Source organism: Myotis davidii, unplaced genomic scaffold (assembly GCF_000327345.1).
Source record: "Myotis davidii unplaced genomic scaffold, ASM32734v1 scaffold363, whole genome shotgun sequence".
Lineage (NCBI taxonomy): Eukaryota > Metazoa > Chordata > Mammalia > Chiroptera > Vespertilionidae > Myotis > Myotis davidii.
The window spans coordinates 3,809,181-3,829,882 of NW_006294069.1; the positions used below are offsets into that span (position 1 = coordinate 3,809,181).

At 41.3% G+C, this 20,702-nt stretch overlaps 1 protein-coding gene across 1 annotated transcript in view; it reads right to left on the reverse strand.

Moving 5' to 3' along the window:
• Positions 1 to 20,677, reverse strand: part of SMG6 (SMG6 nonsense mediated mRNA decay factor) — a 242,125-nt gene extending 221,448 nt beyond the window's left edge. The window contains exons 1-8 of the mRNA XM_006768100.2: positions 20,625 to 20,677; positions 16,626 to 18,366; positions 15,883 to 16,075; positions 15,301 to 15,411; positions 8,168 to 8,274; positions 7,834 to 7,912; positions 3,262 to 3,372; positions 2,414 to 2,626 (exon numbers count right to left, since the gene is read on the reverse strand). Of these exons, the coding sequence (XP_006768163.1) occupies positions 2,414 to 2,626; positions 3,262 to 3,372; positions 7,834 to 7,912; positions 8,168 to 8,274; positions 15,301 to 15,411; positions 15,883 to 16,075; positions 16,626 to 18,361 (2,550 nt within the window). The 5' untranslated portion in view covers positions 18,362 to 18,366; positions 20,625 to 20,677. The remainder of the gene's footprint in view (positions 1 to 2,413; positions 2,627 to 3,261; positions 3,373 to 7,833; positions 7,913 to 8,167; positions 8,275 to 15,300; positions 15,412 to 15,882; positions 16,076 to 16,625; positions 18,367 to 20,624) is intronic.
• Positions 20,678 to 20,702: the final 25 nt, after the last annotated feature.

Here is a 20,702-nt window from a genome sequence, read left to right on the forward strand (position 1 = left end):
GATAAAAAGAGAAGAGCATTGCAGACAGAATGTGCAACAGCCAAAGGGCCAAAAGAGAGCTTGGGCCCTTCAAGGAAGAAGTCAGTATGGCTGGAGAACAAAAAATAAAGAAGGAAGAGAGGTATAACATAAGGTTAGAAGCAGCAGAAGCTAAATTATGTGGGGCCCATAGAACATGCAAAGAATTTTGCACCTAATTCTAAGAGCAAACAGATACAATTAAAGGCTTTCAAGAAGGGAAATGACATGATCAGAAATGTGCATTCAGAAGCTCATTTGGGTTACTGTCTAAAAAGAAAGGTCTAAGGAGGGCCAGGAATAAATGTGGAAATGACACTAGGAACTTCTTTCAATAGCCTGTGGATTACTAAAATGATAGCCTGGACTAGGATGGTGGGAGTGGAAACAGAGAAAATTAAATGGATTCAAAATTCTGCTAGTAGGTACATTCAACAGCTCTTGGTATTGACTGGATGTGGGGATACAGGAAAGGAAGGGATAAAGAATGACTCAAGTCTCTAGCAACAGCACTTCTCACATCCTAGCCTCCAGCCATACTGAACTACTTGCAGTTCCCTAAACCCTCATGCCTCTTTCAAGCCTCAGAGTGGAAATGCCCTTACATCATCCTTCAGCTGCAAAATGCTTCCTCATCCCAGCCTTCCCTAACCATGCCCAGATTAGGTGCTCTAATTGCGTGCTCCTGCAGCTTCTCACACTTGCCTTTATCATAGCACTTGGCACACTGCATTATAATCATACTAGAGGCCTGTTGCACAAAATTCGTGCGAGGGGAAGGGGGAAGGGTGTCCCTCAGCCTGGCCTGTGCCCTCTCACAGTCCCTCAGGGGATGTCCGCCTGCTGGTGAGGAATCTCTCACCCTCTTTCAGGTTAAACCCTTCACTTGTGCTCTGAACCCTAATTCCTTCCCATCCTCTGCAAGGACCTCTCCTTGCCATCTATTTCCTTTCTTTCTGAGACCTTTAATCTATTTATCATTGTTTTCTCCTCAAGTAACTGAATTAACTCTCATCTATAAAAAGATATCTTTGCCTGACCGGCATGGCTCAGTGGTTCGGTGTCAACTTATGAAACAGGAGGTCACAGTTCAATTCCTGGTTTTGGACTCAATCCCCAGTGCGTGGTGTGCATTAGGCAGCTGATCAATGATTCTCATCATTGATGTTTCTATCTATCTCCCTCTCCTTTCCTCTCTCTGGGATCAAAAAAGCTTTTTTTAAAAAAAAAAAAAAAGATACTTTCAAATATCTTTATCTCTGACCTAGACTACTCTCCTTAGCTTTAGACATCCGTCAGCCTCTAAAACTCTCTAGTTCAATGTCCTACAGGAATTCCAACAAGCCCAAAACTAAACTTAGGCTCTTTCTCCTAAAACCAACTCCACTAAAACCAACTTTATTCCCTGTCTCAGAGAAAGGACCATCATCCACCCAGTTTCTAAGCCAGAACATCAGGTGCTACTTTTATTTTAAGTTTTTTTAAATTGATTTGTAGAGAGAGGGGAAGGAAGAGGGATAGAGAAATAGAAACATTGATGAGAGAGAAACATCATCCATCGGCTGTCTTCTGCACACCCCCTACTGGAGACTGAGCCTGCAACCCTGGCATGTGCCCCACCAGGAATCAAACCAGTGACCTCTTGGTTCTTGGGTCAATGCTCAACCACTGAGCCACACCAACTGAACCAGGTGCTACTTTTAACTCCCTCTTCTCCCCTAGCTTCTCATGTCATTCAGCTAGTAAAGACCAGTGCTCACCTTTGGATTCTACCTCAATATACCTCATATCTACTCACATCTCCCCATCTCCAATGCCATTTCCTGGTTCAGATCTGTTTCACATGTTGGATTATTATAGCATCCTCCTACTATTCTTATTTCTAATCTTACTCTTCAACAAATTTTCACAAGCAACCAGAGTTATATTTCTAAAATACGTATCTGACATGTTATTTCCCTACTTAAAGCATTCAATAGCTAGCTCTCCACTACCTTTAGGATAAAGGTCAAATATTTACTGCATGATCCTTCAAGATCTGGTCCCAGCTTACACCACCACCCACTCTACTATGAATTTTATTCTCAAGGCACAATGAACTACTATGCTCTCTCCCCCTTACTTCACCAAAATCCTATACAGAATCCTAAAGCATCATAATGATGGCTCAAACCCAAAGCAGCAAAAAATTCTTATCCTATACTAAGCAAATATTCATTTAAAATAATTACTTTTACTAAATTCTATAGTACCACATAGTGGTGAGAGAGGGAAGCGCATAATAGAGATAAAGGAAGTGTGATGAGGTAACTGTACAGTGCCTCATAGTTGTGTGTACCAGGACACCCACACTTAGTTAGCTCATCTTGCTGATTATATCCCTCCAGGAACTTACATCACTGGGGCTCAGGCTGCCCAGCCCATTCTCCTGCTCAGAATCCTTCCCAGACTCAGTGCCCTGAGAGGACCGGGGATTGGATGGATGAATCCAGATCTCCAGGCGAGTAGTGTCATCTCCAACATGCCGGAAAGTAGATTTCTTTCCTTTCCGCCACTGGTCAGGGTTCAGTTCCGATTCCTCGTGTTGCTTTTTTTCCATCTGTTCTGCCTATACAGCATACAAACATACAAGCTCAGACTCTTCTGGGATTCAGTTAATAAAGACAAGTGCTCACCTCATCTGAGTATGTTGACCAAGAACTATAAAGAGTAAAAATTTTGCCATAGTTCCAAAATAGCACAGCTTTAAAAAAAAAAGGGGGGGGCAGAGTACCATCTGCTTTGTCACATAAAAGTTACTGATTCTAAAAAACTAGATGCGCCGAAATCGGTTTGGCTCAGTGGATAGAGCGTCGGCCTGCGGACTGTAGGGTCCCGGGGTCGATTCCGGTCAGGGGCATGTACCTGGGTTGCGGGCACGTCCCCAGTGGGAGGTGTGCGGGAGGCAGCTGATCGATGTTTCTCTCCCATCGATGTTTCTAACTCTCTATATCTCTTCCTTCCTCTCTGTAAAAATTCAATAAAATATATAAAAAAAAAAAAAAAAAACTAGATGCTATGGAACATGCACATTCAAGGACCCCAGAGAGTTCTTCTGAAGATGAGTTTGGTTCTGCATAGGGACTGACTCCCATCAGCACAGCCCCCTTGAGCAAATTTTTAGTCATTCCCTTAAGAACACAGAGGCACTAAGAGAAATACATTCTCCTAGGAAGGAATGATCCTGCCTGCATCCCCACTCACCTTTCGTTTGGTCTCTTCAAACAAGCTCATGAGACTCTCCTTGGCAGTCAGGATAGGGTTGCTGGCAGCTAAACTGCGCATATAGTAATACACAGCATCAAGCTTCCTCCTCTGTGGAAAGAGGCCAGAGACACTGAGTCAACCAATTTCTTTTCTGAGTCCAGCCTAAATCACCTGACCCAAGAAACCCTAATATCTCACCCAAACTGTGCCCCAAGCTGTAATTCCAGTAAGAAAATGAGAATGTTATCCATGGAAGAAGCCATGGCAATGACATCAGAAAGATCTCTTCTTGCGCAATACCTTATATGCAGAGGTACTCTAAGAGCCAAGTACTCATAAGGGGGGAAAAAATAAAGAGCTCATAAAATATAAAAGTCAATTATGTTTTGTTTTTAAATAAAAAATGTTCAACTTGCTTATTTGGTTTGTCTCAGTGGATAGAGCGTAGGCCTACAGAATCAAAGGTCCCAGGTTCGATTCCAGTCAAGGGCATGTACCTTGGTTGCGGGCACATCCCCAGGTGGGAGTGTGCAGGAGGCAGCTGATCGATGTTTCCCTCTCATCGATGTTTCTAACTCTCTATCCCTCTACCTTCCTCTCTGTGAGGAATCAATAAAATATATTTTTTTAAAAAATGTTCAACTCACCTAATAATTTTATAGTTTTTCAAAAATTATTAATAATAATGGCAATATTGATTAAGCATAACTAAATATGGGGCAAGCGATCAGCACTTCATAGATATTATCTCAAAACCTAAGGATACTGCCACATATTATTATTCCCATTTTAGAAATAAGGAAATGGGAACTCTCCTCAAATACTGAAAAGAATTATCATATGACCTAGAAATTCCACTTCTGGATATATACCTAAAAGAATTGAAAGCAGGATCTTGAATAGGTATTTATACACTCATGTTCATAGCAGCATTATTCACAATGCCCAAAAGACTGAAGTGTCCATTGAGAGATGAATAGATAAACAAAATGCGGTATATACATACAACTGAATATTATTTGGCCTTATGGAGGAAATTCTAATACAAGCTATAACATAAACGAACCTTGAAGATATAATGCTAAGTGAAATAAATCAGTCACAAAAAGATAAATGCTATATGATTCCACTTATATAAGGGACTGAGTGTGGACAAATTCATAGAAACAGAAAGTAGAAGAGTAGTTGCCAGTGGCTGGAAGGAAGGGAGAGTGGTGAGTAGCTGCTTCATGGGTATAGAGTTCCAGTTTTGTAAGATGAGGAGAGTTCTGAAAATCGTTTGAACAACAATGTGAGTGTACTTAACATTACTCAACAGTACACTTAAAAATGGGTAAGATGGCCCTGGTCAGTGGCTCAATGGTTAGAGCATCAGACCACACACCGAAAGGTCACGGGTTCGATTCCCAGTCAAGTGCACATACCTGGGTTGAAGGTTTGATCCCCGTCCCCGGTCGGGGTGCATGTGGGAGGCAACCAATTGATGTGTCTCTGTCACATCAATATTTCCTCTGTCTTCCCGCTCCTCTCCTTCCCTTCCACTCTCTTTTAAAAAAAAAGACATATCAAGCCATGAAAATAAACCTAAATTCATATTGATAAGAAGCCAATCTGAAAAGATAATATCCTGTATGGTTCCAATTATGTGGAATTCTGGAAAAGGCAAAACTATAGAGGCAGTAAAAATATCAGTGATTGTCAGGGGTTTAGGGGATGCAAGAGGGACAACAGGTGTAGGGTGGAGCACGGGCTATTTTTAGTGCAATAAAACTATTCTGTATGATACTATAATGGTAGATACATGTCACTATTCATTTATTTGTTCAAACCCATAGAAAGTACAGCAGTTAAAGTGAACCTTAATGTAAACTATGGACTTTACAATGTATCAATACTGGCTCATCAATGATAACAAATATAGTACACTTATGTAAAATGTTAATAATGGGGAAAATTGCGGGGGAAGAGAAAGTTGAGAGAATATATGGGAACTCTGTACGTTTTGCTCAATTTTTCTATAAAGTTAAACTGACCAAAAGAAATAAAAATAAAAGCTATTAAAGAAAAAAAAATCCCCAAGTTGGGGAAGGGGGAAAAGTCACAATAAGATATTACTTCACACCGCCCAGCCAGCATGGCTCACTGGTTGAGCATCAACCTATGAACCTGGTGGTCACGGTTAGGTTCCTGGAGGGTGTGCAGGAGGCAGCTGATTGATGATTCTCTCATCACTGATGTTTCTCTCTCTCTCTCTCTCCCTTCCTCTCTGAAATCAATTTTTAAAAAAAGATATTACTTCACACCTAACAGGGTGGTCATATTCAAAAAAAGAAAAGAAAAATAACAAATGCTGGCAAGATTGTGGAGAAATCAAAACCCTGGTACATTGCTGGTGAGAATGTAAAAGGGTACAGCTGCTATGAAAAAGAGTTAAACATAGAATTACCATATGACCCAGCAATTCCATTCCTAGGTACAGACCCAAAAGAACAGAAAACAGATATTCAAACAAACACTTCACAAAAAACACTGTTCACAATAGCTAAAAGGTGGAGACAATCAAAATGTTCAGCTGATGAATGAATAGTAAAAGCGTTGAATGAATAAAAGTGTTATATCCATACAATGGATATTATTCATCCATAAAAATTAAGTATTGATATGTTGCAACATGGTCAAAAAATTGATGATAAATGAAAGAAGCCAGATATAAAAGGTCATGTACTGTATGATTCCACTTACATGAAACATCCAGAATAGGTAAATCCAGGGACAGAAAGCAGACTAGTCGTTGCCAGAGGCTGGGGCTTGGGAGGCATGGGGAGGAATGGATATGGAGTTTTCTTATATGGTAATGAAAATGTTTTGGAACCAGACAGAGTTAGTGATTGCACAATGCTGTTAATGTACTAAATGCCACCGGATTGACAAAAAATTATTTACAAATACCTGTAAATGATTTTATGTTATATTAATTTTACTGCAATTTTTAAAAGCCATTGAGGAAAGATTATATTTTCTAATTAACAAGAAATACAGCAATTCATTCAATTACAAAGAAGAAAAACTAGAAAAGAAGACAAGAAATGAGAAAAAAGGAAAAACAGAAGATAGATGAGAAAGGAGAAAAATAAAGCCACAAAGAGGCATGAAAAAAAAAAACAGATCACAAAGAGAACAAGGCATGCTCTCACTTTTGGGAGATGCCTGCACCTTTCCTGTGCCCCTCTTTGTCCGGGAGCGAGGGGGATGGGAGACGGGGCGGTGTTACCTTGCCTTGCCCTCTCCTAAGTTCGAGGGCCTTTCTTTTGCTTCGGTAACTTATACCCTGAACCTACGCAGCCTAGCTAGCTCAGTTCTACTACCTCTGAAACTTTCTAAATAAACTTTCTCTTATAATATGAGTTCTTGGCTCTGAAATCTTTCTTTGCTCGTCTCAAGAACCAAGGTCCAATTTCACCACCGGTAACACTTCCAAAGAAGTATCTATCTTCAGACCTTCCACCACTGCCTGGAAATGACCTCACTCAAATGAAGACAGTTCCTTGGACTGTGCTCAAGCTTCCCCATAAAAGCCCCGCTGAAAGAAAAAACAAACAAATCAACAAACAAAAACAACAAAGAGAACAGGAAGGAGGTAAAAAGTGAAGAGAGATTCAATCTATTCCGAAGGAAGTGTATCAGTAAACCACATTACTTAATAATTTCAATCCAGGGCGGGGGGGAAAAAATGGACACATATGTAATACCCGTTGTAAAAAAAATTTTTTTTAAATAAATAAATAAATAAAATAATTTCAATCCATAATTATTAGGCATGTCTTTGAATCTTTTGTGAAATAAAGGGGAATAAAAATTACTAACTCAAACATTATTTGGGTAATGAATTTTACAGCATTAACAAAACTCTCCTTGATAATGATCTTGTTAGCTGCTTCTTATACTAGAACCTTTGGTACCTACCATTGCTCCCCACCCTTTCTCCTTCCTTCAGCTTCCTCACTAGGAGCTCTGTCAGATCCCAAGGTTCTCTGTTAGAGCCACACTTAGAGGAGTTTGGTAAGATCCAGAGAAGTATGATTTGGCATGTACTGTGTTTCTGCTAAGGAGACTCCTTAGGTGAAAAGCTAAGAGGAATAAGGGAATGATCTAAAGAAAGGAAACAAGGATCTGAGTACTTGGGGCTACTTGAGGACTTTAAGAGGGAAAGGGAAAAAAAAAAGAGCTTTATTTTCCTTCCAGAAATAAGTAACCTAGTTCAACGAGATAGGGAAGGGAAGCAAGGCAAGATTCAGAGCAGAAGCCTTGGTCAAAAACAGTGCTTTGGCTGGAGCATGAACATTCCCCAGGGAACTTAATTGCAATGAAAGTGGATGAAGTATAGATCCCTGACAACTTATCTCTAAAAGTAACAGTAACAAAAGGAGCTTGAGGATGGAAGACATAAGGGAATATACTTTGTATTCTAGCTAAATAGATGAAATCTAGCTCCAGAAGCTAATGCTGTCAAAATCTGTATTTCTAAGATACTGCCTGCAAAATTCTTCCCCTCTCCACAGGATTTCTTACCGTATACACTGCCAGCAGAGCCAGCTGGTTATAGGGGCGCCCATTCTTGGGAGCAATGTGCTGGGCCTTCAGGTACCAACTAGAATAAAAAAACAGTTTTAAAAATGCTAGTCCCATATCAACCCTTTCCCAATTCATCACATGATAGTCCTTACTACTTAAGACATAAGCTTTATTGTTAGATGTAACCCTGAAGTGGTAAAGTTTGGCTAAAGAGACCAAAAAGGACAGCTGAAGAACATCCGTATAGAAGCTCAGGTAACCCATTGCTCTTAATAGGGCTTAGCTTAAAGCCACACAGGGAGAGAAGCAAATGAACAAGAGGCAAAAGTACCTGCGTGCTTTCCCGTAGTTTGTTGTGTCATTGGCTTGTTCCCGATACCTAGCAATATCTCCTTGACAAATCATACATCGCTGGGCACTGATCAAGGCATATTTTACCTTCAGGAAAAATAATCAGTTAATAGCATACCCAAGAAACTCTAACTTCAACCCCAAAGTACAGGGACGGGGCCAAAATGACAAGGCACTAGTAGTCCTCAACAAAGTAAAAAGTTTTCAAGTCTAACCTTGACTAGCAAAAAGAAAATAGCCAAGAGTGTGATAAAAAAAATTTACTGAGAAAAAGTAACAGAAGGGAGAGGGGCCATTTTTTTTTTAAATCCTCACCCAAGAATTTTTTTTTATTAATTTCAGAGAGAGGAGAAGGGAGAAGAGAGAGGCAAAGGGAGGCAAGCATATCAATGTGAGAGAGAAACATTGATTGGCTGCCTCCCATACACGCCCTAAGGATCAAACCTGAAACCTAGGTATGTGCCCTGACCGGAAATTGAGCCTGCAACCTTTTGGTGTATGGGATGATACTCCAACAAACTAAGCCACCTAGTGAGGGCAAGAGGAGCTCATTCTTATTTCAAGTCCCAGGCAAATGGAAGAAAATATTCTGAAACTAAGAGTCAGGAGGCCTGACTCTCCATGTAATAGTTGTGTGATCTTAAGTAGGTCTTTGGGACTCAGTTTCTTCATTTGAATGTAAAAAACACCTATTCCATAGGGTAATTGAAGGAAATAAATATAAAATACTTCACAAATTTTAAAGCGATATACAGACCCTGGCTGGATAGCTTAGTTGGTTAGAGTGTCATCCTGATATGCCAAGGTTGTGGGTTCAATCCCCAGTCAGGGCACATACAAGAATCAACCCAGGAATGTATAAGTAAGTGGAACAACAAAAATTGATGTTTAACCCCAGTTTGGTTCCTGGTCAGGGAACATGCCTTGATCCCCAGTAGGGGGCGTTCAGGAGGCAGGCAATCAATGATTCTCAACATTTATATTTGTATCTCTCCCTCTTCCTTCCTCTCTGAAATCAATAAAAATATTTTCTTAATATTTTGATGTTTCTCTCTCTCTCTCAAATCAATAAATAAAAAAATAAAGTGATATACAAATATTAAGACAATTACTTACTGTTCTCTTTCTCGCCTCAAACTGTTAATATCACCACACTGTGTTACTGCATTACATCCCCTTTGCAAAATAACAGTTCCCTAAACAGTAAGTTACCCTTTACCAAATGTGCCAGGACTGTGTAGTTACATACATACTAGAGACCTAGTGCACAAAATCTGTGCACTCGGGCAGGGAGGGGGGGGTGCCTCAGCCTGGCCTGTGCCCTTTCGCAGTCCAGGAGCCCTCGGGGGATGTCTGACTGATGGCATAGGGAGCAGGCCTAAGCCATCAGTAGGACATCTTTAGTGTTGCCGCGGAAGCAGGAGAGGCTCCCGCCACCACCACTGCGCTCCCCAGCTGTGAGTCCAGCTTCTGGCTGAACAGAACTCCCCCTGTGGGAGCACACTGACCACTGCGGGACAGCTCCTGTGTTGAGTGTCTGCCCCCTGGTGGTCAGTGTGTGTCATAGCGACCAGTCATTCTGCCGTTCAGTCTATTTGCATATTAGCCTTTTATTATATAGGAGGACTAGAGACCTGGTGCATGAATTCATGCATGGGTGGGGTCCCTCGGCTTGGCCGGCGATTGAGGCCAATCAGGGCCGCAGGAGGTTGGCAGAGAAAGGGACCGCAAGAGATTGGCTTTGGGTGCACACTGACCACCAGAGGGCAGCTCCCTCTGGTGGTCAGTGCACATCATACCGACCAGTTGACCAGTCGTTTGGTCACTTAGGCTTTTATAGATAGATAGATAGATAGATAGATAGATAGATAGATAATAGATAGATGTGTGCGTGCGTGTGTGTGTGTGTGTGTGTGTGTGTGTATATTACAACAGAGTAAACCCTCAGCAATCCTAAGACATGTGCCCAACCTAAAAACCTCCCTGAGGAACATCACTTCATAACATGTAATTCCACTCCACCCCACACATAAGAAATTAGGGTGTCCCTGAACAAAAAACAAAGCTTCAAGGACAAGTACATAATGAACCCTCAGGAAGGCTCATTTACTAGCTAAATAACTAGCTCCTGCACACCAGCCTCCTAACACATAACTCAAACATGTGCCTCAGCAAAGTTATATATCACTGTCATCCACCTTCAGAGTCCTGACTATCCTACACATTATATGAATGAACACTAAAAACCCTTGGTATTTAACTGATTAAGCACCAAGAAAACTAGTTGTATCTCCATACTACAGCCACTTTGCCATCTCAATGAGGGGAAGAAAGAAAACTGCCAAAGGCTCTCCACTATCCTCGCAATGAAATCCTAGATGATCAAGCCTCTGCTCATTTATTCAGCACCATTACCCCCCTTATTCTCTGTGCCGCATCAAACTAGACTTCTCAGTCCCACTAACACACCATGCTCTTTCCCACTTCAGGACCTTCACATATATTGTTCCCTATCTCTAGAATGTTGTAGTTCTTGCATCTTCACATACCCCTTCACCTAGCTAATGTCTCAGGTGTTTAGCCTCAGTTTAACTGTGACTTCCTCAGTCCTCCATGATCCTCTAAGCCAGCGGTGCTCAACCTGGGAGTCGAACGACCCTTTCTTTCACAGGGGTCTCCTAAGACCATCGGAAAACACATATATAATTACATATTGTTTTTGTGATGAATCACTATGCTTTAATTATGTTCAATTTGTAACAATGAAAATACATCCTGCATATCAGATATTTACATTACGATTCATAACAGTAGCAAAATTACAGTTATGAAGTAGCAACGAAAATAATTTTATGTTTGGGGGTCACCACAACATGAGGATCTGTATTAAGGGTCATGGCATTAGGAAGGTTGAGAACCACTGCTCTAAGCCCTTTTACAGTGTATACCGCCTCCCCGCCACCCCGCCCCAACACACACACACACACACACACAAAATCCTTTGCAGAAGTCACTGCATCTCCAATTACTAATCCAACATCTGCACTCACCCCTAATCAAACTCTAAACTTTAAGAGCTGGGATCATGGCTTTCTTGTTTCACACTGAATTAATTGAGTGTGCCTAGAATGGCACCTGGCATGTAGGAGGGACCCAAATACTTGCCGATTAGTAATAGAGCTTACGCATAGTAATTTATCAGAAGGAGCAGAAAGGCAAGAAGAAGCCGTTACTCCATAAATCGCACCCCTTTCTCTAATGAATCTTTTAACCTCTTCCTTTTCCTCTGGCTCTTTCTTCTCTACACATAAATATGCTCCAGTATCTCACAGCTTAAAAAGAAACAAAGTTCTCTTGAGACTATGTTCTCTTTTAATACTATCTCCCCTCCTTGCCTTCATAGCCAAGACTCTTAAAAAGAATGGTCTATATTACTCTCATTATATGTACTACCCCACTTCTCATTTACTACAATCTGGCTTCCATCCTCTCCAATTAAAATAACTGGTGGGTGATAAGGTCATCCAATCCAATGAACACTTTTTAGGAATCTTAGTATTTGATGACTCTATAGCACTTGACAATTTTATTCACCACCTTGAAATCTGATAACCGAACTCTCTGTCCAGCCATTCTGTCTCCCAACTTCTGCTTCAATTATCAACTATATATTGATGACTCCTCCATCTATATCACCAGCCCACCTCTTTGTACTGAGCTCCAGACTGACCAGAATATTCATTTGTTCGTTTTCAAGCTCCTCCACCTAAACATATCCAAAACTGAACTACCCTTTTCCTTTCCACCCACTCTCCTAGGCCACAAAAAAGGAGATGATCTAGACTCCTCATGTCTCTAATCTCATCAGTCACACCAAATTATCCAGTAGTCCAAGTCTATTTTCCTTATATTCTTCTAATCTGTTTCTTCTTTTCTACCTCCAATATCTCTACCTTCATTCAGGGCCACAACTTGACTCTCCTACCTCCACTCTTGCCCAAACTCACCTATTTCCCAGAATGACTGGCTGTAAAAATGAATCTATGATATCCATTTGTTAGAAATCAATGTTTCCTCAGTGCTTTCAGAATAAAGTCAAAACTCTCCAGTAAGATTTTATGATCTATCCCTTTCTACTTCATTAGCTTTATCTCCTGTACAGCCCAATTCCAGATCACATACACCAGCATATTGAACTTCTTCCACTTTTCCAACAAGGTTTGATTCTCTCTCACTGTACCCTGCATTGAAACTGCCCCTCTGTTGTTACTCATGTTTCGAAACTCAACTTGACAGTCTCTATAAAGCCTTCCTTGACTCTATCCATCTAAATCAGATCTACTTCTGCACAGCCAGTGTGGCTCAGTGGTTGAGTGTCTAACCAAGAACCAGGAGGTTATGGTTCGTTTCCTAGTCAGGGCACATGCCGGGGTTGTGGGCCCAATCCTCAGTAGGGGGCGTGCAGGAGGCAGCCGATCAATGATTCTCTTTCATCATTTATGCTTCTATCACTCTCTCCTTCCCCCTTCCTCTCTCTGAAATCAATAAAAAACATGTTTAATTTTTTAAAAACTTTAAAATAAATAAATAAAAATAAATTAGATCCACTTCATCCTATGCCCCTTCAACACTGTATATGTACCATTATCATAGTACTTATAACTACAATACAAACAATTTTAAAAAATCAAACACTTAGAGGCTGAATAGCATGCTATTAAACAATGATTGGGTTACCAAAGAGATCAAAGAAGAAATAAAAAGCATCCTGGAAACAAATGACAACGAAAACATAACAATTCAAAATTTATGGGACACAGTGAAAGCAGTCCTGAGAGGGAAGTTCATAGCTCTACAGGCCTATCTCAGAAAACGAGGAAAATGGTAATAAATTATCTAACCCTACAACTCAAAGAATTAGAGAGCAACAAGAAAAGCCCAGAGTAAGCAGAAAGAAGGAATAAAGATCAGAGCTGAAATAAATGACACAGAAACCAAATAAATAAATAAATAAATAAAACCAATACAAAAGATCAATAAAAACCACGAGTTCTTTGAAAGGATAAACAAGACTGTTAAACCTCTAGCCAGGCTCACCAAGAAACAAAGAGAGAGGACCCAAATAAACAATATCAGAAAAGAAAGAGGTGAAGTAAGAACTGACCCCACAGACATACAAGTATTATTTAAAAATACTACAAACAACTCTACTCCAACTGGACAACCTAGACAAAATGAACATATTCCTAAAAAAATACAATCTTCAAAAACTCAATCAGGAAGAATAAAAAAAACCTGAATAGGCTGATAACTACTGATGAAATTGAAGCAATAATCAAAAAACTTCCAACAAACAAAAGCCCTGGCCCGTACAGCTTCCTAGGGGGACTTTTACCAAACATTCAAAGACCTAAAACCTATCCTTCTCAGACTATTCCAGAAAATTCAAGAGGAAGGCACACTTTCAAGCTCTTTCTATGAAGCCAGAATTACCCTAATCCCAAAACTAGATAAAGACACTACAAAGAAAGAGAATTACAGGCCAACATCCCTGATGAACATGGTTGCTAAAATCCTCAACAGAAAAGAGAATTACAGGCCAATATCCCTCATGAACACAGATGCCAAAATCCTCAACACAATCTTAGCAAATTGGATCCAGCATTACATTAGAAAGATCATACACCATGACCAAGTGGGATTTATCCCAGGGATGCAAAGCTGGTAAAATATCTGCAAATCAATAAACGTATTGAGAGGCAAAAATCACATATCATTGATGCAGAAAAAGCATTTGACAAAATCCAACACTGTTTCTTGATAAAAACTCTCAGCAAAATGGAAATAGAGGGATTATACCTCAACATAATAAAGCCTTATATGACAAACCTACAGCCAACATCATACTCAATGGGCAAAAACTAAAACCATTTCCCCTAAGAACAGGAACAAGACAGGGATGCCAACTTTCATCACTCCTGTTCGACATAGTATTGGGAGTGCTAGCCATAGTGATCAGACAATAAGAAGAAATAAAAAGCATACAAAACACCCAGAACATAGAAAGGGAATGGACTGACTATTCTTGGGGGGGAAAGGGGTGTGGGAGATGCGGGAAGAGACTGGACAAAAATCGTGCACCTATGGATGAGGACAGTGGGGGGGTAAGGGCAGAGGGTGGGGTGGGAACTGGGTGGGGGGGAGCTATGGGGGGAAAAAAAGAGGAACAAATGTAATAATCTGAACAATAAAGATTTAATAAAATTTAAAAAAGTAGAAAAAAAAAAACCACCCAGAAATCTATGGCTTTTTTATACACCAATAATGAACTCACAGAAAGAGAAACAAAAAAAATTCCACTTACCATTACAACACAAAAATTAAGATACTTAGGAATAAACTACCAGAAAACTACAGGGGACAATGGATCTAAGGAGAAAATAAACAAATGGGACTACATCAAAATAAAAAGCTTCTGCACAGCAAAAGAAACCATCAACAAAACAACAAGAAAGCCCACTGCATGGGAGAACATATTTGCCAATGTTATCTCCAATAAGGGTTTAATCTCCAAAATTTACAGGGAACTCATACAACTTAAAAAAAGGAAGATAATCCAATCAAAAAATGAGCGGAGTACCTAAATAGACACTTTTCGAAAGAGGACATACAGAAGGCCAAGAGACATATGAAAACATGCTCAAAGTCACTAATCATCCGAGAGATGCAAATCAAAACAACAATGAGGTACCATCTCACACCTGTCAGAATGGCTATCATCAACAAATCAACAAACAACAAGTGCTGGCAAGGATGCGGAAAGAAAGGAACCCTCGTGCACTGGTGGTGGGAATGCAGACTGGTGCAGCCACTATGGAAAACAGTATGAAGTTTCCTCAAAAAATTAAAAATGGAACTCCCATTTGACCCCGTAATCCCACTTCTAAGAATATATCACATGACAATAATTGATTTAATTGCCCTGTAACCCCAATAGGCTGTATCTTTCACTTTTGTAACCTTAACACCCAGCACAGTGCCTAGCACATAACTAACACTAGATAAATGCTTACTAAATAAATGAATAAATTTAAGATAAAGAAACTGGCTTACTGTCTTGCGTAATGGCTTGCTACGAATGGCAAGACCATCCATGTAGTCCTCCAGTTTGAACTTGTAAGTAACCTGCAGCTTTTGAAGCAAACTATCAAAGAAGTCACTACCCTGTAAAGAGAAAAAAATAAGGAATTAAAAAATAAGCTGAATCAGCCAGTTCTAGCCCAATCTACCCACCAGAAACTTGGGCAAGTGACCTTTTCACAGTTCTACTAATGCTCAGCCATCTGTTATAAAGGGGAGCATATACAGCACTAACTAAGCAAAACATAAACTCATAGCATAAGCCACTCTATGATTTTAAAGATATGAACACCTACACACACACACTCTTTTCCCCACCCTCCCATCCCCACAACCCCTGTTTAAGATCTTCAGAAAGCTTCCAAGCTCGGAACTAATTCCAATTGTAAGTTATGGTCTCAAGGAAGCAACAGGAGTAAGGCAGGCCTAAACCCAAGAAAAGAGCATACAGTTTTTTGGTCAATGTTCTGTTATGTAGTATTTCATGTGGTAAAAATCCATCACAACTACAGCATGCTGAAGCTTTTTTCCTGTGGACAAAAAATGATGGTTTACCTCATCCAAGAGTTCCAACAGTCTGTTCCGAATCTGTTCTGGGTTATCAACATTCGGATCCTTGAGAAGCTGCCTGAACTTCTCAATCACCTGATAGAAAGCATTCTTCCACAGGATCTGATCCACATTCTGATTATCAGAGAACTCAATATCTAATAGAATACAGCGCTCATATAGCTGCAGCAGTTCAGCTCTGGAATAAAATACATGCAACTTCTAGCTCCAAATACACCACAGAAAAGGCAAGACTCAAGATTTGAGCTTTTTGCAAATTAAATATCTTTCTTAACAGGAAATCCAAAATGCCATCAGGTATAATACTCATTCTAGCCTCCATTCTGCACAGTATAATGCCATTTTAAAAACAGTTATGTCTAGGAAAGTAGTTTTTCCCCATATGCCTGAACCTAAATTTAACAGCTGACATAAGATCTTCACCACAAGTTTTATGGTGTTCATTTCTTGGCATTCTGGAAAGTCTTTCCTTTTCCATTTCCAGATTCCATGTTCTCTTAAGGTTAATTTTTTTTTTTCTTAAAGAGAAAGTGGGAAGTATAATAATTTCTAAGACTAGAAACAAAGTTTTGTTTTTTCAATTGTCCCTTCCTTACAAAAATCAATGTGAAAGGGAGATAACATCCAGTAGCTTACCTAACAAGTTTTCTACTTTCCTCAGCCATAGGAGCCTATACACCTCCCAGCTTATCCCCATTTCCCTCTAGCCAGAATGGAATACACCATACCTAAGCTGAGCCATCTTTTCCAGGCCCTCAGGACTGATGCGGTCCCTGGAGAGCAGGTTGCTGAGCTGCAGTTCCTGGTTATCAGCCACCCGGAGAAGCCTATGTAGTTCTTGTTGCTGCATGTTCCTCATGTGCTGCTCCATCTCCTCAGGACTCATGGTGTTGGCAGGGAGAGGACTACACACATATTGTCCTGATGGAGTCGGGTAGCCTGGGTAGTAAGGTCCTGGGTACACACCATTTGTAGGGCCCACTGGGTACTGCAGAGGGCTATAGCCTGTATAAGGATACTGGGAGGCAGGGCCTGGTGTCCGGGGGTAGTAATAAGGGTTGTCAGAGTTTTGAAACTTATAGTAAGATGCTTGGGCCTGGCGTGAGTCACCCCAAGATGTAGGGCTGACTTCATCATCAGTGTCCAAGAAATGTAGCTGGGGTGTCTGGCTCTTTAGAGCAGGTTTCTGATCAGGATTGTTTGGGTCCCACAATCGTCGAGTGGTGCCTCCTCGGCCCCAACTCCGAGATCCCTTACTACCAGATCCAAATAATAGCCGAGGTCCCAAAGGTGTAGACTCTGGAGAACCAGATGAATTGACAGTTAGGTTGGTATGGGCAGGCAGAATCAGAATGCCACGGCCACGACCCCGAAGTTCTTGTTTCAGGTTTTTGGACTCCTGCTTCTCAGAGCCTTTGCCCCCACTGCTCAAGCCTTTATCAGGCTTTAACCTATCCACATCCTCTCTGGCTGGCCTCACTATGGGGGAATCTTTGTTCATGGTTTCTGCATCAAAAGTGACACGAAGAGTGCCTCGATTTTCTTTACCGTTGCTTTTCTGCTCTCCCTCCCCACGGCCAGAACAGTTTCTTTCTAAATGTTTCTTCCTTTCTGAGCTCCTCCTGGGCCCATCAGACTCATCAATTCTGTCCTCATCTAAGGAGTCAGTTGAAGACATAGACACTTGCTTCTTCAGTCGTGACCTCAACTTGGTCCTATCCTGGCGGCGGCGGCGACATCCATTATCAGCCAGGCCAGACCCCTCAGCACTGTTGTTGCTACCAGCTGAGCTGGTACTGCAGGTGCGGTAGCGGTTCCTTCGTTTGTCTGAGCGGGAATAGCGCTTTGCAGAACCAGGCTTCCCCTGTGCTGGGTCTTCATTCACTTTCTTCATCCCCTCCCCTTTTTCAATCCTCTTTCCTTTTTCTCCCTTTGCAGCCCTTACTCTGTCACAATTTAGGCTCTTTTGTATCTCATCTTTGTCTGGTTTATTCACAACTTCCTCTTTCATTTGTTCCCTACATTCATCTTCCTCTACTTTCAGTTGTTCTACCTGGTTGAGGATTTCTTCCTCATCCATCCTGCTAGTAGATTCTTTGGTAAGAGTCTGCATACGCCTTCCAGGCTGATAGATCTGCATGTCAGGTTTCTTTGTTTTCTTGATAATTCTTAGACTTCGATCCTCTTGTCCAGCAATTCTAGGAGAGGACTCCTGTGCCTGAATATTTTCTGGGTCTACAGGACCATTTTGCTGTTGGTTGTCGAGTTCCTTGCAGACATCTTTAATGAGCTGTGTACCATTTCCAACAGCTGAAGAATCTTTGTCATTAACAATTTCATCCTTAAATTCATCACTCCCAGAGGGTTCTTTGATTTTAGGTTTGTTCCTTAGTCGTGAAAGACCAGGCTTATAGATTTCCAGATCAGGGCGTCTATTATCTTTGCGTTGCCTGGGCTCCTTCATGATTTCTGTGATGTTGGAGAGTATTGGGGAGGGAAGAGTAGAAGAAAAGAATAAAGAAGGTGGGAAGGGGGTAAAATGTCATTCTGGTGAAGTAACAGAAAAGTCAAGCAAGAATTACACATCAAAATGCTATTATTGGTCCTGGCTGGGTAGCTCAGTTGGTGAGCGTTGTCCCCGATACGCCAAGGTTGTGGGGCACATACAAGTATCAACGAATAAATGCATAAATAAGTGGAACGACAAATCGAAGTTTCTCTCTCCCCCGTCTCTCTAAAATAAATAAAACTTTTAAAATATTATTGATTAACAAAGAAGGAATTTTCTGCAGAAGCAGAAATTCTACTAAGTTTACAATATTTGTTCAGCAACTGACAAAGCTAAGAACTTAACTGTGAACTCATGGAAACAGACAATAGTGCAGTGAAGCCCTGGGGAGGGGGCGGGGGCAGAGTGGAGGGGGCTAATAGGGAGTGGTGGGAGAGTGGACATCTATAATACTTTCAACAATAAAGATAGTTTGTTTGCTTGTTTAAAAAAAAAAAACTTTTTTCTTTCTTTTAAACCTAGAAATAAACTTGGTTGCTTTTTCTCAACAATAAAGATAAATTTTTTTTTTAAAAAAGGGAGGAAGTGGGAGCAGGGAGGAGGAGGTCAATGGGGAAATAAAGGGGTACAACTGTAATACTTTCAACAACAAAGATAACAAAAATTTTTAAAAGAACTTAATTGTGTTGGAGTTACCTACACCTGAGGTAAGGAAACAAGAAAAAAATAGTGTTACTCAAGTCATATTTGGATCCCCAAGACCCTAAACTACCCCATTACTGTCGGAATAAAAGATCTCCAACCATTTCAGCAACAGGCTGTTCTCTATTATAGAGCCCTCAAATCCATCTGAATCTTTTCTTCTGCCTCTAACGTTTTTCCAGGGTGGCTAAGTCCTTTTAACATACCAGTAGGAAAGGAGTAAAAGTGGGATATGCATAACAACCATGGTCTGGACATCCCTGGAGAAAAAAATGGCAAGTCCAGACTTTGACTTGGCCAGAACAATCCTCTTCTTTAAGCTACCAATTACCCAATCATATACCTCCTGCCCGAGCAAACTGGAAGCAGTTTCTTTCACATTCTTCAACTCCACTCATGCTCACCAACTCTCTAACGGTAGCCAACAGAGTCATTCCAAGAAAATACTGCTCAGACTATCATCATTAGAATACTGAGACTAACTGCTACTATGATGATGGAATATGAGAAGGAAAAAGTTCCATAAGGAAGCTTTCCCTGGAAGATGATGGGAATATTGTGACAGGCTCTCAAAAAATACCGAAGACTGGGGCACCCAAGAATAAGAGCACGGGACTTCAAAAACCGCTGTCCGGACTCCATGAACTTACTGAGTGACACATAAGCAAGTCTCTATTTTTTGTGTCTGTTATCTTTATCTATTCAGGGGGACGACTACTACAAACAGCTACTCAAGCTTTCCGTGGAAAAGTGACAGGAATTAGTGAGATTACAGAGTACATAACATGAAATGCTATATAAAATCCTAGTACTGTTCTATAAACACCAATGTAAACAAACCCATAATAGAAATGTACACCTATGTGTATAACAAAACAGAACAGAAAAAAAAGACAAAAGACCACCTTGATGTTTTACTGCTACAGTGTTCTCATAAGTTTAAAAGACTGTTCCAAGTCTGAGTGAAGTGAAGCAGTTTAACTCCAGAACAGCTCACCCTCAGCAGCCTCTGTAACTTAGGTGACGTGGAGAGAAGGGGAAGAGGGAGAAAAGAACCTGAATAAATCCGATTGCGCTGCCTAACAAAGGGGCGGGGAGGCATTATTAGTGACTAGAACCTTCCCTGGTGTGGCTGGAGATCTGAACTTGCCAGTTGAGCATTTTCTCAGAGAAAAACAGCTTCCACACACGCCAAGGCCCACCGAGAGGAGAGCCGACTCTCTGAGGTCCTGGACCCCTTCCAGTGGCCCATCGTCAGAAGCCTGCCTTGGGGTGGGGGGGGGTGGGGGAGTTCGGCAAGGGAGTGCCAAGCTATTCAGCCTTCCTCAATGTCCCCGGTTCCTTCTCTCCAACGCTCAACAGATGACGGGCCTGGGGAGGGGGGGATTCCTCGGGGAACGATACATCCCGGGGCCTCCGCCAGACCCCAGCGCCCCTCCTTCACGCGTCTCCTGGCGGCTCGGCTCGGGACCCACGAGCTGGTCTGAGAAGACGGAGGCAATGGGGGAACAGTCACCTCCGCGGTCAGAAAGGGGGCGGAGGCAGGCACTCGGGTTGGACTCGTCTGAAAGGGGTCAGAGCCGCCAGAGCGGGA